Source organism: Bubalus kerabau, chromosome 3 (assembly GCF_029407905.1).
Source record: "Bubalus kerabau isolate K-KA32 ecotype Philippines breed swamp buffalo chromosome 3, PCC_UOA_SB_1v2, whole genome shotgun sequence".
Classification (NCBI taxonomy): domain Eukaryota; kingdom Metazoa; phylum Chordata; class Mammalia; order Artiodactyla; family Bovidae; genus Bubalus; species Bubalus kerabau.
Window position 1 is genome coordinate 12,447,721 of NC_073626.1, and position 17,794 is coordinate 12,465,514.

At 40.6% G+C, this 17,794-nt stretch overlaps 1 protein-coding gene across 1 annotated transcript in view; it reads left to right on the forward strand.

The window, feature by feature from the left end:
• The window catches only part of CAP2 (cyclase associated actin cytoskeleton regulatory protein 2), a 135,471-nt gene that overhangs the window by 42,804 nt on the left and 74,873 nt on the right, over positions 1 to 17,794 (forward strand). The window contains exon 4 of the mRNA XM_055570702.1: positions 10,491 to 10,568. Within this exon, the coding sequence (XP_055426677.1) occupies positions 10,491 to 10,568 (78 nt within the window). The remainder of the gene's footprint in view (positions 1 to 10,490; positions 10,569 to 17,794) is intronic.

The window sequence follows — 17,794 nt, forward strand, 5'->3', positions numbered from 1 at the left end:
TTGACAATAAATGTATGAAGAAGAACATTTTAAAAACCACTCTAAATCCCACTACTCAGTTAACTGCCACTGATGTCGTGGCATACTTACGTCACCAGGACATTGTTCAAAGTCCTCCTTGGTAAGATAGAATCCACACTGATCTGTGAGGGCCGTATGTATAAGGACAAGTGACACATACCAACGGAGAGATGGAGATGCTGACCGAAATTAAGGGGACAGTTGTAGTCTAAGCAAAACTTGGCCCTTCTGTGTCACTGTGGCAATTCCAGGGTCAACCACAAGTAGCGGTTAATCTGATTTCTCATTTCTTATCTCATTGGACTACATGGCTGACAAAACAGATTTTGCTGTCAGAACAAGTTTTAGCACAAGCATGCCTCCAATTTTCTTTGTTAATAGTAATCCTGGCTTGCTTCTTTGTGCCTTTCCTATTGGCATGTAGGGAAGAGAGAGCTGTTTCCCAAACATGCAAAATAGGCCAAAGTTCATGGGAACTAAAGATGTCATAGTGAAGAGACACTGTGTACTTGCATGTTTTATTCTTGGCAGTGATGGTATAAAGAGGCAGTTTGGGTGTTGCTTTAGTCCCCTTCAAGCATCCCCAGATAAATATGATAAAAATAACAATGATAAGCACAAAGAATAAAAGTCTCATGCACTGAGGATAAAAGCTTCTTTAGAGAACTTTGCTATTTTTAACAAACTGAAACAATCCAAGGAAAAATAGAGTGTTTATCATTGAGTCTCTTGGTGACCCCCTGTCAGCACAGTCCCACCATCCTTTCCACCAGATAATGCCCCTAAGCCCCTCTCGTATAGCTGTTCATAACCAGCCCCTACTCCGATTCCATAATCCAATGTGCATATATCACAAGGCAGGTAATGGGGAAATGCTCTGTCATCAGAAGGATGAAGCTGGGATGGAAGTTCCAAAATGTCTGAAGAAGGACATTTCAGTTTCTGGTTCTGCATGTAAAGAGCCTGGAAGTCACCACTCCATCCAAATAACAAGGAAAAAGCTGAACTCTGAAAAAGCAACTCTTGTTGGGTCCTTAAAGGAGGACACAGGGAAAACTGCTGTCCCTAAGACCAAAGAAACAGGTGAAGTTTGGGCTTAATGGAGCAGCGACTCATGAATGAAACTGTCAAGGGAACCAGTTGTTGTTCAGTCACTAAGTTGTACCTGACTCTTTGGGACCCCATGGACTGCAGCACACCAGGCTCCTCTGCCCTTCACTATCTCCTGGAATTTGCTCAAACTCATGTTCATTGAGTCAATGATGCTGTCCAACCATCTCATCCTCTACTGCCCTTTTCTCCTCCTGTCCACAATCCTTCCCAGCATCAAGGGCTTTTCCAAAGTGTCAGCTCTTCATATCAGGCGGCTAAAGTATTGGAGTATTTGTTGAGGTAGAAAAACCTGAATTATAATTGGCAAATTATTGGAAGCTCAATGCAGACAACTCAGAGTTAAGAACTCTGGGAGAACCCATTCATAGGCAGCCCCCACAATATTTTGAGATTTACCTCTAACAACTCAACTAGGTTCCCACAGTAAATCCTGGAGAAAAATCTGCTTGAGCTTTTGGCAGGTGGAGGGCAAAAAGAAGCATTTTGAAATAAGCCAGAGCACTGGGTTCTTAGTAAGGCCCTAGCATTACCCTATTACCAAAATAAAACAAAGACATTATAAGAAAACTACAGACCTATATTTCTGTGAACATAGATGCAGAAATCCTCAGCAAAATACTAATTAAATCTAAAAAAGTATAAAAAAGAATTATGTACCGTGATCAAGTTGGATTTTTTCCCCAAATATGCAAGGTTGGTTCAACATTCAAAAATCAATTCATGTAATCTGTCACATCAGCAGAAAAAGAAAAATCACATGATCATATCAATAGATGCAGGGAAAGCATTTGACAAAATCCAACACCTATTCCCTGGTGGCTCAGCGATAAATAACCTGCCTGCAATGCAGGATACTCAGGTTTGATCCCTGGCTCAGGAAGATCCCCTGGAGAAGGAAATGGCAACCCACTCCAGTAATCTTGCCTGGGAAATCCCATGGACAGAGGAGCCTCGAGGGCTACAGTCCCTGGGGTCACATAGAGTCAGACACGGCTGAGCAACTAACAACAATAACGAATTATTTGTTGGGAAGATCCGCTGGAGAAGGGTTGGACTACCCACTCCAGTATTCTTGGGCTTCCCTTCTGGCTCAGCTGGTAAAGAATCCACCTGCAATGTGAGAGACCTGTGTTTGATCCCTGGGTTGGGAATATCCCCTGGAGAAGGGAAAGGCTACCCACTCCAGTATTCTGGCCTGGAGAATTCCATAGACTGTATAGACCATCTTTTAGGACTTGAACTAGCTCAACTGGAATTCCATCACCTCCACTAGCGTTGTTCGTAGTGATGCTTCCTAAGGCCCACTTGACGTCACATTCCAGGATGTCTGGCTCTAGGTGAGTGATCACACCATCCTGATTATCTGGGTCGTGAAGATCTTTTTTGTATAGTTCTTCTGTGTGGAATTCTAGTTGAGCTATTTCAAATCCTAAAAGATGATGCTGTGAAAGTGCTGCACTCAATATGCCATCAAATTTGGAAAACTCAGCAGTGGCCACAGAACTGGAAAAGATCAGTTTTCATTCCAGTCCCTAAGAAAAGGAATCCCAAAGAATGCTCAAACTACCGCACAATTGCACTCATCTCACACACTAGCAAAGTAATGTTCAAAATTCTCCAAGCCAGGCTTCAACAAATACGTGAACCGTAAACTTCCAGATGTTCAAGCTGGTTTTAAAAAGGCAGAGGAACCAGAGATCAAATTGCCAACATCCACTGGATCATGGAAAAAGCATGAGAGTTCCAGAAAAACATCTATTTCTGCCTTATTGACTATGCCAAAGCCTTTGACTGTGTTGATCACAATAAACTGTGGAAAATTCTGAAAGAGACCACCTGACCTGCCTCTTGAGAAACCTATATGCAGTTAGAACTGGACATGGAACAACAGACTGGTTCCAAATGGGAAAAGGAGTACTTTAATGCTGTATATATTGTCTGTATATACAGACAATATATAAAATAAGCTGTATAATCCTGCTTATTTAACTTATATGCAGAGTACATCATGAGAAACACTGGGCTTGAGGAAGCACAAGCTGGAATCAAGATTGCCGGGAGAAGTATCAATAACCTCAGATATGCAGATGACACCACCCTATGGCAAAAAGTGAAGAAGAACTAAAGAGCCTCTTGATGAAAGTGAAGGAGGAGAGTGAAAAAGTTGGCTTAAAGCTCAACATTCAGAAAACTAAGATCATGGCATCTGGTCCCATCACTTCATGGGAAATAGATGGGGAAACAGTGGAAACAGTGGCTGACTTTATTTTTTTGGGCTCCAAAATCACTGCAGATGGTGACTGCAGCCATGAAATTAAAAGACATTTACTCCTTGGAAGAAAAGTTATGACCAACCTAGACAGCATATTGAAAAGCAGAGTCATTACTTTGCCAACAAAGGTCCATCTAGTCAAGGCTATGGTTTTTCCAGTAGTCATGTATGGATGTGAGAGTTGGACTATAAAGAAAGCTGAGAGCCGAAGAATTGATGCTTTTGAACTGTGGTGTTGGAGAAGGCTCTTGAGAGTCCCTTGGATTGCAAGGAGATCCAACCAGTCCATCCTAAAGGAGATCAGTCCTGGGTGTTCATTGGAAGGACTGATGTTGAAGCTGAAACTCCAATACTTTGGCCACCTGATGCAAAGAGCTGACTCATTTGAAAAAACCCTGATGCTGGGAAGGATTGAAGGCAGGAGGAGAAGGGGACGACAGAGGGTGAGATGGTTGGATGGCATCACCGACTCAATGGACATGAGTTTGAGTAAACTCCGGGAATTGGTGATGGACAGAGAGGCCTGGTGTGCTGCAGTCCACGGGGTTGCAAAGACTCAGACCCAACTGAGTGACTTTCACTTTCACTTTCAACACCTATCCATGATAAAAACTCCATACACTAGGACTAGAGGGAAACTTTCTCAGTTTAAAAGTTCCCCTCTAATCCTAGTTTATGAAGTTTTCTTACAATGACAAGAAACTGAGAACTAACATCATATTTAATGGTAAGAAAATCAGAGATCAGGTGAAAGGCAAGGATGTCCCCTCTCACCAATCATTTTCAACATCAAACTAGAAATTTTTGCTAATGCAAATAGGTGAGAAAAGGAATTAAAATGCGCCCCAACTGGGAAGGAAGATATAAAACTGTCTTTTATCACAGATGACATGACCTTCATCTATGTAGAAAGTTCAAAAGAATCAACAGAAACTCTCCTGAAACTTAATTAAGTGATTACAGCATGCAATATTTGTTAGAGAATTCATTAGAAATGTGAATTCTTGGGCCCACCCAAATCTACTGAATCTGAAACCCTGGGAGTGAATCGTGACAATCTCTGTTTTAACAGAGCCTCCTGGTGACTATGTGACTCAGCTGGTAAAGAACCTGCCAGCAATGCGGGAGACCTGTGTTCAGTCCCTGAATTGGGAAGATCCCCTGGAGAAGGGAAAGGCTACCCACTCCAGTAATCTTGCCTGGAGAATCCCATGGACAGGGGAGCCTGGGGGGCTACAGTCCATGGGGTCGCAAAGAGTCGGACATGACTGAATGACTTTCACTTTCACATTCTTTCACCAGGTGACTATAATGCAAACTTAATGCAAACCAGTGGAGAAATGCTGGTGTCAGCCTTCTTCGTGGCTCTTTATGTCAATCCAGACAGCTTTGATAACCTGACTTTGTAGGGTTGGTGCTTGTGTTCATGTCTATAAGATTAAGCATCTTCAATATTGTTTGAAGCAAAATCGTGAAGTGGGTGAAACTTGGCTTTGGCTTCCTATCACTTCTTTTTGTCAGCTCATCTTCCTGCCTTGCTTTCATCTGTCAGGTTCTCTTTTACCTTTTTGTTGGATGAAACTCAAGAGACTTCACCGTTAGGATAGATTAAAGGGTCCTAAGGAATCAGATCTAAAAACACAGCACCTCTAATTATAAAATACGGGACTTTGGCAGACTCGTTGGGGAGGAATGCGAAGGTGGTGTTGATAGTGACCTTCCCAGAGCCCCCACATTGCCCCTGATGAGCAGATGCCCATTCCCTTGACCTTCAGTCAGAGAAAGAGGACCCCCTTCCCTTTGCTGTCTGGTTCCCAAGAAGAGGACTGATACAGTCATAAGATCTGGAAATATCTTCAGCACAGGCATCCTAGCTGGATGCTTTTTGCATCTCCTCCAAGTCTTCCCTGTGCCCTTTCTCCCAGTTGCACCTTGCTCATTTTATCACCCACATGGTGCTTTGTGGCCTATAGATTTCCCAATGAAATAATGCGAAGCTTTAATGGGTGTCCAGAGACCAATTGGGCTTCCCTGGGGAGCCAGTTCTCTCTCAGGGGAATTAAATGAAAATAAGTCATATTAACTGGTGTCTGTTTATCCCGAGGCTTGCTTTAAACTGATGACTGAAATTCATTCTCCTACTCTTTCCCCTCAGACCACAGGTCAAGATCATACCCCAACCTGTCTGTCCAAGAATTCTAGTCACCTAAGTGAAAATTGATAGAATTCAAGCAAAATGCACAACTTTGTCTCTTACCAACACTGTCCCTTTCCTCTCTGCACACACGTGCTCACAGGCAGATAGATGCGCATGTATACCCACAAAGGTCACTGAGGCGCTCCGAGCCTGGCACATGTGTGATGAACAAACTCAGCAAAAACCCTCAATTATTTGTCGTTACTGAAAATCCCTACGTTGGACTTTTTCTTTCACAATGTTTTGAACGGCCTGAGTGAGCCAAATTCTTCCTTTCAAGTTATCAGAACTCAGCAGGTTCAGAGGAATTGTTACTGATGCTGTCTGGTTGAGGGGACTCATGGAACTTTCCAGAAGAAAGAAGCAGGTAGATCAGAATGCCTCAAAGATGGAATAAAAATTCTTTGAAATGTGAATGGACTAGATTAAAAATGAATGTAGTTTAGAGTCTGCTAGTCACGCCCAGAGTTCCAGGGAGCCGGAAGAAGTACACAGCTGAATCCCCAGAAAGATTTGTCTACATCAAGGGAGAGTGGAAGCAGATAGCTAAATATTCAGCCTTTCTGTCCTCCAACCTCCACCGCTGTTGCTGAGTGAAAGGCCATGTGGGGGGAGAGACTAATTAATGAAATTGGCCATCTTCACCTAATCAGACCTGCCAGAAAATTGTTCTGTTAACAAAGAGCTAAATGTTGTTGCTCAGGAAAGTAAAAAAGGGCAATGATTGTGTTCATCTTAGGATAACTACAAAAATATTGTTAATGCCATCTCTGAGCTGCAGTTTTAACTGTAGAAGTCAGGCAATCCCAAATTGCTGTTCCCACAGCAACTATGATTCAGATGACTCCACAAGGCTTGTCATAGATGAGGACCATACTTCTGTATCATCATTGTGGGACAAGTGCAGTTCTTTTATTTATGTCTAAGCCATGGAAAGTTTTATTTCATAAGCTTCTATTTGGAAATGTGGTTATTAGAGACTGACAAAAGTCCTTCTGAACCACTGAAAATAAATGTTTTGATGTATAGATAAGCATTCATGCTACTCTTGAGCTTCATGTTCAGGAGGTCATAATGGTCTCCAGAACAGTAAAATTTGAAAATCCTCTATTTCCCTAAGGAATATCCCAAATTTGAGATTTTTTGAGCAACATAATCCCAGCACTCAGGCTGCCAGGACAAAGAGGAGATGGTGTACTCCAAAAAGGAAAATATACCCTCATTTAAATATTCATAAGATTTAATCTGTTATGTTTATGATGATGAATTTGTCATTCTAAATGTAAATGATCTACAAATCTTGGTTTTATTTTAAGCATTTTCTTGTCAGTAAGAGGGAAAAAAAAAACCCTTGGATGAGAAATGAGAAAAGTTAAGCATTCCCTTTTCCTGTCTCCTATTCCATCAGGCCCTAGAAGATTAGGAAGAACACTTTTGCTTGAAGTGGAAAATAAACCAGTCTCCAGTAAGGTGGCAAAATGCTCAAGGAATCACCCACAGGGTTACTAGAAATAGTGTGTCAGAGAGGAACAGAGCAGGCAAAGGAAAGTTCATTGTCTCAGAGGAAATGAGACAATGAACAGAAACAGATTTCTCACTATGGCTTAATTAGAGTGTAACTTAGACTCTTAAAACTTAATAAGAGTATTAGCATATTTTTCGGAGAAGGCAATGGCACCCCACTCCAGTACTCTGGCCTGGAAAATCCCATGGACACAGGAGCCTGGTAGGCTACAGTCCATGGGGTCGCTAAGAGTCGGACACAACTGAGCGACTTCACTTTCACTTTTCACTTTCATGCATTGGAGAAGGAAATGGCAACCCACTCCAGTGTTCTTGCCTGGAGAATCCCAGGGACGGAGGAGCCTGGTGGGCTGCTGTCCATGGGGTCGCACAGAGTCAGACATGACTGAAGCAATGCAGCAGCAGCAGCAGCATGTTTTTAAAATATTTTTCAGGGGCTTCCCAGATGGTGCGGTGGTAAAGAATTCACCTGCTAGTGCAGGAGATGCAAGAGACACAGATTCAATCCTTATGTCGGAAAGATCCCCTGGAGAAGGAAATAGCAACCTGCTGCAGTTTTCTTGCCTGGAAAATTCCATGGACAGAGGAGTCAGGTGGGTTACATTCTGTGGAGTTGTAATGAGTTGGACATGACTGAGTGAGCACACAGCATAGCTTAAGGTGATAGAACAGTAAGAATGAAATACAAAGGGAAATTGAAGTCTAAGGAATCAAAATCAAAAACAACATTAATACAGAAATGAAATATAAATTAGAAATGTTAATGTATACGAGACCCTACTGAATATCCATTTATCAGCAATAGAGAAAAGTATTTACAGATGACAGATAAGGAAATGAAAGGCAGAGAGAATCTAAAAGGTATGAAATCATTCAAATATTATACAGTATGAAAATAATTGTTGGAACCCCTGAGTAGAAAATCTAACAAATGGAACAAAACATATTTTGAAAGGCAAAGTTATGTAAGAAAATTTACCATAAATGAAAGGACCAAATCTATTCCAAGAAATATAACACAGAATGCTCAAAATCCAGACATAACTTAGTTAAGTTGTTAAGCTTCAAGGATAAAGAAATAATTCTTCAGGTATCAGAAGAGAAAAGTCGGTTTCCTACAAAGGAGAAAAAAGTCAAGCTGGCTTAGATTTGTACATTGCCACATTCACTGCTATCCTTTCTGCACATGGTGAGAGAGAAAGACCCAAGGATGTTATATCTAGCCAAGATGTTGTTAAAATATATAGACAACAGGGAGACATGCTTCAGACTGAAGAACTTAAGCAACTTAAAAAAAAAAAATCAAAACTCAGAAATGGAGACATCATAGTAGAACAACTGGTGAGAACCACTGGGTATGTCTAAATGTAGAAGTAATTCTCAGTAGCTATGGGATTAGCATTACAGTAAGAATAATAACTAAAACAAAATGAAAAATGGAGACCAGAGGTAGAAAGAAGTGGGAAAGGCCTGTGTTCTTGTCTTTCCCAATGAGGAGTCAATTAGTATCATCTAAAATTACCTTATGTCATTTAAAATATAAATACATAAGTATTCCAGTCTCTTAATATTTTATATTTTTATCTTAGAATGATCATTTGTGTGCATGCTCAGTTGCTAAGTTGTGTCCAATTCTTTGCAACCCCGTGGACTGTAGCCTCCAGGCTCCTCTGTCCATGGAATTCTCCAGGCAAGAATACTGGGGTGGGTTGCCATTTCCTTCTTCAGGGGATCTTTCCAACCCAGCGATCAAACCTGCATCTCCCACATTGACAGGCGGGTTCTTTATCACTGAGCCACCAGGGAAGTCCAGAATGATCATTTAGATCATTTAGAATGATGCATAATAATTATAGTGCAGAAACTTTTACTTGAAGCTTATCAGTTCTTTCTGTTTCATCTTTAATATTCAATTATAATGAAAATTTATACTTTCATTTTAAAAAATAGCACTTAGGATATGGTCCCATTTTACCAATGTCTGTCTGCGTATGGATTTTTAAAGATGGATGCTGTGATGTTCATCTTGTATTAATAATGATTATTTCTAGGTTATGAGGTATTTTTAAAAATTTTTTAATCTTTGTAACATGGTATTTAAACAAATATTCTGAATCATTGTGCTTTGTCTTATGAAAACAACTGTATGACTTTTCTTAAAAACTAATTGTGTGTGATATAAACATTTGGAATTATTTTCTTCTTGATACTCTTCTGTAACTTTTTGAATTTAAAAAAATTAAAGAATTAATCAACTAGTTAAGAGTGAGTAGATGGTAAGGATAAGAGAATATGGTGCCACGTATTTGAAGACATTCCCACCTGCTCAACTCCTTTCAGGGTGTTGAGTCCAGGTAGACCTGAAGTCTCCTCTAGAGCCATCTAACTGAACAGTTGTAGCAACTCCTATTGCTCGGTGAGCATATCTTAAATATTTATTTTTGTTTATTTGTTTGGCTGTACCAGGTCTTAGTTGCAATATGCAAATCTTCAGTTGCAGCATGGGAACTAGATGTGGGATCTAGCTCCCCAAGCAGGGATCAAACCTGAATCTTCTGCATTGGGAGCACAGAGTCTTAGCCACTGGGCCATCAGGAAAGTCCCAGGTGACCGTATCTTTATGGGGATAGCTTAAGGGACAGTTTTCTTTCCATTATCAAGTATAGAAAAAATCAGAGTGTGAAAGAGGATAGCAGAGACACCCTTTGGAAAATAGTTACACTTTGGGGCTCAAAATTTTTTTAATAGCTTCATTGAGATATACTTCACATATCATAACATTCACTCTTTTAAAGTATATGATTTGGTGATCCTCAGTATATTTACCACATTGTGAAACCATCACCACTGTCTAATTCTGGAACATTTTCATTGCCCCCGAAAGAAGCTCCATACTCATTAGCAGTCACTGCCCATTCCTCCCTCCCGCCAGCCCCTGGCAACCACTAATCTACTTTCTCTCTGTAGATGTGCTTATTCTGGACATTTCATATAAATGGAATCATACAAATGTGGTCTTTTGTGACTGGCTTCATTCACTCAGCATAATGTTTTCAAGGTTCCCCCCATGTTGTAGCATGGATCAGCACTTCATTTCTTTCTATTGCAGAGTAATATTCCATTGTTATGGATATATAACATTTTGTTTATCCATTCATCAGTTGATGGACATTCTGGTTCTTTCTGCTCTCTGGCTATTATGAATAATGATGCTGTGAGCATTTATTTACAAGTTTTTTGTGTGGACAGGCATTTTCATTTTTCTTGGCTATATACCTAGAGATGGGACTGCTGGATCATACGGTAAGTCTCTCTGCAGGCACTCACACAATTAAACTGTTCCCTTTTTGTTTTTGTTCCCAGGCAGAAATGGTGCATAGTGCTTTCCAGGCCCAGAGAGCTTTCCTTCTGATGGCCTCTCAGTACCAACAACCCCAAGAGGTAAGAGTATATCCTGAGAACCGAGGGTGCCCGGGGAATGGGCAGTGAAAGATAGAAAACAGGCAAGCAACAGAACCAGTTACTGTGAGACACGTTCCGAAAATGAGATGTATAGGACTGAAAGTTCTGCCTCTAATCCACATTATAGTACAAAACATTTCTTAGGCCTTTACAGTCTTATTATGACCAAATTTATACTGTGACATTCGACATCACCTATTTAAAGGGTCAGTTTATCTATGTCGCCTGTATTCTATTCGTTTTTACTAGTCTCACAAGCAATTTGTAATTAAGGGAGTATTTACTACTAATTTTTAGTTCATACTTTGTGCTTCTTTGTTATCAAAAACTGCTAGATTGCTGCTTCTCAAACTCTAATCTTCATCCGAGTCAGTCTGGATTCAATGATTTGTTAAAGTGCAGAGTCTGGGTCGTAGGTCTAGAATAGAGCCCTGGAGTCCGTAGTTCTAACAAGCTCTCGGTGATGCTGATGCTGCTGGTCTGTTGCTACATTTTGAGCAGCAAGACTCAGGCATCCCCACCTGAAATGCCCACCAGCACAAAATCCTTTCGTAGACAAATACCAAGCTCATGTTCTTTTTACCTATCGTGTCTATATCAAAGCAGGCTGTTATGCTGCATTAACAAACATTTCGCAAAATCTTAGTGATTTACAGCCCTGATTGACAGTGATGACATCCAACTCCAAATTTCCTGTCTCATTTTGGACTAAGACACATGGTTCTTATATTCTCTATTACAAAGGATTTCAAATTTTTCAACCTTGATCTATAGGAAAAAAAGTCGGAGAAGGCAATGGCACCCCACTCCAGTACTCTTGCCTGGAAAATCCCATGGACAGAGGAGCCTGGTAGGCTGCAGTCCATGGGGTCGCTGAGGGTCGGACACGACTGAGCGACTTCACTTTCACTTTTCACTTTCATGCATTGGAAAAGGCAATGGCAACCCACTCCAGTGTTCTTGCCTGGAGAATCCCAGGGATGGGGGAAAGCTGCCGTCTATGGGGTCGCACAGAGTCGGACACGACTGAAGCGACTTAGCAGCAGCAGCATAGGAAAAAGCATATTTTATTTCACCATCCAGTTGCACAAAACAACAGTTGTAATGTGCATTTCATTATGATGTATTTCACATAGTCCATTCTATTGCTCTGTTCTTTTCTTCTTTTTCAAAGATTGTCACCCACTGAATTGATTTCATGATGTACTTATGAGTCATCCCATCTTGCACCTTGCAAGCACCCCTCTTGTCTTACAGACATATTACAGTGATCCTGATATAGAACAACTTGTGAAACATGTGCAGAACATCTCATGCTTTTCTTCTCTCCCCTTGTTGTAATTTATAAAAATGATCTTTGGGCAAAAGATTGTTCTAATCTTTACAGTATTGTTGCTAAGAATTCTAGTGACACAGAAGAGCAAATACTGAACAATTCCGCTTATATGAGGGATCTTAATTAGTCATACTCGCAGAGACAGAAAGTAGAATGGTGATTACCAGGAGCTGTGGGGAGAAATAGATTGTTGTTGAATGGATAGATGGTTTCCCTTTTGCAAGATGAGAAAATTCTGGAGATCTGTTTCATAACAGTGTGCATATACTGAACACTGCTGAACTGTGCACTTAAAAAAAGGCATATATAGGAAGCCTTTTTGGGTATTACAGACCAGGTGCTGCCAAACTATGGCCCATGGCTCAGATGCCTGCTTTTTTGAATTAAATATTACTAGAACATGAAAAAAAAAAAAGAACTCTAGTGACAATTTATCAAGCCCATCTTTTCCCAGTTGATAGAAGGTGTCTCACATAAAAAATGGCCAAGAAACCCCTTTTCTATATGTGTAGAATTTTGGTGCATTCAGCTCTTCACTGGGTCTAGGGAAAATAGGATATTTCTAATTTGCGAGCATGAAAAATGAAGTTCAGTGATACATTTTAATGCCCTGGCCATGGAATCTAGACCTGGGCCCATTACTTTACTCACCATCCAAAGTTCTCTTCATGGATACTACACATAAAAAGAGCTGCAATGCATAGTCATTTATAAGAGTTATGTGGTAAAATAAAACTGTAGAAAAATTTTATAGTTAATAGAGAGAGGTGAAACAAGTGCTGTTGGCATGGAGACATCTCCCATCACCTGGGAGAGATGTGGAAGATGATCTTTAATCATCGCTACCGTTTGTTGTCGTTCATTTGCTCAGTCATGTCTTACTCTGCGGTTCCATCGACTGCGGCGTGCCATGCTTTCCTGTCCTTCACTATCTGCCGGAGTTTGCTCAAATTCATGTCAGTTGAGTTGATGATGCCATCCAACCATCTCACCCTCTATAACCCCCTTCTCCTCCTACCATCAATCTTTCCCAGCATCAGGGTCTTTTCTAATGAGTCGGCCCTTTGCCTCAGGTGGCCAAAGTATCGGAGCTTCAGTATCAGTCCTTCCAATGAATGTTCAGGGTTGATTTCCTTTAGGATTGATTGGTTTGGTCTTGCAGTCCAAGGGTCTCTCAACAGCCCCACAGTTCGAAAGCATCAATTCTTCAGCTCAGCCTTCTTTATGGTCCAACTCTTACATCCATACATGACTAGTGGAAAAACCATAGCTTTGATTATATGGATCTTTGTCAGCAAAATGATGTCTCTGCTTTTGAATATGCTGTCTAGGTTTGTCATAGCTTTTCTTCCAAGAAGCAAGTGTCTTCTAATTTGTTGGCTGCAGTCACCATCTGCAGTGATTTTGGAGCCCAAGACAATAAAATCTGTCACTGCTTCCACTTTTCTGCCTTCTATTTGCCATGAAGTGATGGGACTGGATGCCATGATCTTTTTTTCTTAATGTTGAGTTTCAAGCCAGCTTTTTTTACTTTCCTCTTTCACCCCTATCAAGAGGCTGTTTAGTTCCTCTTCACTTTCTAAGTTAAATAAACAGGAAAGAAACAATATACAGTCTCATCATACTCCTTTCCCATTTGAACTAGTCCACTGTTCCATGTTCAGTTCTAACTGTTGCTTCTTGACCCACATGTGTGTTTCTCAGGAGTCAAGTAAGGTGGTCTGGTATTCCCACCTCTTTAAGAATTTTCCAGTTTGTTGTGATTCACACACTCAAAGGCTTTAGTGGAGTCAATGAAGCAGAAGTAGATGTTTTTCTGGAATTCCCTTGTTTTCTCTGTGATCCAATGAACGTTGGCAATTTGATCTCTCATCTCTACCGTGAGTGACCCCAGAACTTTGGCCACGGCTGAAAATGTAACTTCTGCTAGCCCAGTGCCTCTAAAGTCCTGGATGGGCACCACTCAGAAGGCTTGCCACAGGGATTTTTGGGAGGTCTGCTACCTGTGCCCCTCCACCTTGTTTCGGACAGATGGGCAGCATCTTTGTGGTCAAGGACCACATCTGTTGTCCTGTAACTGCAGCAGGGAGTGCCTTCCCACCTACAGACACTTCCATATTTTCTTCAACACGTCTTATGCTGCTGAGGACCTGACAATGAAACTGTGTGAGTGTGTGTTTGCATGAAATTAATGTGTACTGGTACATAGTGGAAGAAATTAACCCTAGGTTTCCAGCTAAAGGGAAGATGATTTATGGCCATTGACTGGCCTGTTGATTTTGTTCTATTAAAACGACTAGGAAATCTGAGTTTTTTAATCCTCCGTAAGTAAGAAAGAGTTTCTTCCACCTGCCCTCTTTTTGTGTCTTTATTTGACTTGCATTTTAAAAGGAAATATTGGTCACAGCACTGTTTACAATAGCCAGGACATGGAAGCAACCTAGATTTCCATCAGCAGATGAATGGATAAGAAAGTTGTACAAATACACGATGGAATATTACTCAGCTGTCAAAAAGAACACATTTGAATCAGTTCTAATGAGGTGGATGAAACTGGAGCCAATTATAGAGAGTGAAGTAAGTCAGAAAGAAAAACACCAATACAGTATATTAATGCATATATGTGGACTTTAGAAAGATGGTAACAATGACCCTATATGCGGGACAGCAAAAGAGACATAGATATAAAGAACAGATTTTTGGACTCTGTGGGAGAAGGTGCGGGTGGGATGATTTGAGAGAATAGCATTGAAACATTCTTACTACCATATGTGAAATGGTAGTATACATTGATCAGTCCAAGTTCTATGCATGAAACAGGGCAACCAAAGCTGGTGCACTGGGACAACCCAGAGGGATGGGATGGGGAGGGAGGTGGGAGGGGGGTATGGGATGGGGTTAGTGTCAGTGTATGGCAAAAACCCCCACAATATTGTAATATAATTGGCCTCCAAATTAAAATAAATAAATTACTTTAAAAAATAAATAAATAAAAGGAAATATTGGGACTTCCCTGGTGGCCTCGTGGTTAACAGTTCACCTTGCTATGCAGGGGCCGCAGGTTCGATCCCTGATTGGGGAACTAAAGTCCCACATGCTGTGCAGTTACTGAGCCCATGTGCTCAGAAGCCCGCACTCACCATAGCTAGAAAATCCGTGCCCCTCAATGAAAGATTCTACATGATGCAACAAAGACCCTGTGTGTGTACTGCGACTAAGACTTGAGGCAGCCAAATACATAAATCATTATTTTTAAAAAAATAAAGAGATAGTGCCTTCCTGTGCACTGAGCAGGAATCTAAAACTAATTTTTTGTCCTTTCATTATTTAAAGAGTCTGAGAAATGAGAAGAGAAAGGAGGATGAGAGACCTCTTCTGTCCATTCCTCCAGCTAGTGATATGCATGGCCCAGCACAGTGCTCTGCCAGAGCACGCACTCAGTAAGGATTTTCTAAGCTGTGGGGCAGTAATCCAATTTGTTGATAATTTATTAATCTTAAACCAACCAAGAAAGCCTAGTAGTTAACCTTAGTACTTAAGCTAATTACTTAGGTACACTGAGAGATTCCAATTATTTATGGGTTTATGCCCATAGGTTTGAGATTAAAAATATATATATATATTAATTTGTGAGGGTGGTCAAGGGTAGAATCTTTGGACTTGTGCCTACCTGGATTTGAACCCCAGATCTTCTACTCTTTAGCTTTGTGAATCCAAATGCAAGAAAAACAAAAAGGATCTTTTTTTTTTTTTCCTGGATGGCTACTGGCAAATTAATCTGATAAAGTCCACAAGAAACTCCCACTGAACTGAGCCACTCTAACTAAACCAACTTGTCAAGTTACCCACTTAAGAAAGCAGTTAAATTCTCTTAGCCCATGTTTCCTTATTTTTAATAGGGATAATAGTTCTTATCTCATAGAGTTATTGTGAGGATTGAATGAGAAAAAATATGCAAAGGTCAAGTGATTGAATATGAGACTTTAGTACTAGTTAGGTTAGTCCAACTGCTTTAAGCAGAAGTGCCTAATTCTCATTTTTCTTGCTTGCCTGAGGTCTGCTGTGGTGTTTTTGATTGACAGTCTTCCATATGGTCATTCAGGGACCGGGCATCTTCTATCTTTTAGCCCCTTCCTGACTCCAAGTCCTTGGCCACTGACTCAGGAAAGACAATGCAGGATCATTCCTGGAAAGGTTTTATGGGTCAGACCTGGAAGTGGCATATGTCACCTCTGCCTTCATTCAATCTCTTGGACACTTGTAGTGGCAAGGGTGGCTGGGAAATTTAATCAGCCTGTATGCTGGGAAGGAGAAATTCATGGATTTGGTGAGCATTTAGCCAGTCTGCCAGAGTGGGTAAGTTGGCTTGACTAAAATGAAGTCTGTCTTAGTGGAAATATCTTTCTGAACTCTCAAGTGGGTTTTTCTGGGCTAATCCCCTAGGAGGCATCCAGAGAAAGACAAGAAAACTTTCAAATCTAACCACTGAATTTGTTTTCACTGTACTTGAGTATAGAGAGATCTAGAGATGTAGATACATATATAGAGAGATCTCAACATTTCTTTTAATTAGAGTGAGTTCATCCCCCCCCCCGTTTTTTTGCCTCTGTATTGTTTAACACAAGGTGTCAAATTATTGTCCAATATTTTGAAATGGCAAGCAAAGTAGTCATGTGACTTTGATCTCAGAACATGCCTTGAGTAAATTAGGTGGGGCTAGTGGCAGGTCTGGAAATTGTAAAGAAAAAGCAAACGAATGAACAAAGACAAACTCCCAAGTGTTCCTTAAGTCCCTGCCCAGAAAATGTCACAGCATAGCTTAGTCACGATTGCTGAATCTTAAAAGATTTGGCCACAATGAGTACTGCCAAGTTCTATTGTTAGGGGGCATATGACAGGTAACATAATGCAATACAGCAATTCTGGCCCTAATACAAAGTGAAATGCCTACTTTAAAATATTGCCTTAAAGCTTTCTGTCTTCATGTAAAAGTATCAAGAAAATATTCTGTTAAGTAACTGCTGTTATTTATATGTGTTGAGCAAGTCTTTTTAATGGTTTTTTAAGTATGTAATTCTACATTTATCTGGAAAACAGAAAAATAAAACTGCAAGAGAAATAAAAGGTAACAAGTTTTCATCTTTTGTGTCATGGTCAGTTATGTTTTCATTTGACAATAGTATTTCCCAGTGTTCAGAGTTTCAAAAAGGAGTAGCATCTTAGAACCTAATCAGTGACTCACTTTATGGCCTTTTCCAAATTAACTGTCTCACTTCATAAATATGCATAAGTTTGGACTCATTGATATTACTAAGTGGGTGGTTCTCTTAACTATCAACTCAAAAGCACTCAAAGGCAATGCATGCTTTTAATTTCTGAAGAGATAGGCTTAAACCCAATTGAAATGTCTGCCCAAGTACAATCTATGATGAGCAGGTAAAAACAGGTTACAGAGACTTACAGGATTGAATTTTTTGTAACCAGCAGCTTTCTGAATAGCATTTTGTGTTGTATTTGGAGAAGTGAGGCAAAAAGAAGCCTTTGCTTTTCACATGAGCCTTTCCAGGGCCAGAAAATTGCCTTGGTAATTACACCCGGGCTCCATGTGTAGGCTGTATGTTGATGCTGGTTCATGAAGAATGAAGCACCCGGGAAGGAAGGAGAGGAAGAGGTTTGTGTGATATCATCAGGGTCTGCTTGAGTTGACAGCTTGAAGCTACCCAGTCGGGGCTGAATCCCAACAGGAAAGCAAATCATTAGTTTATCAGGATGCAGAGAGGAGGATAATCAGAAAGGAGGGTAATGCTGTCATTCTTCTGCCCAGACTGTTTGCTTTAGCAACATAAAGCTGTGAATGAGCCTGTGAGCT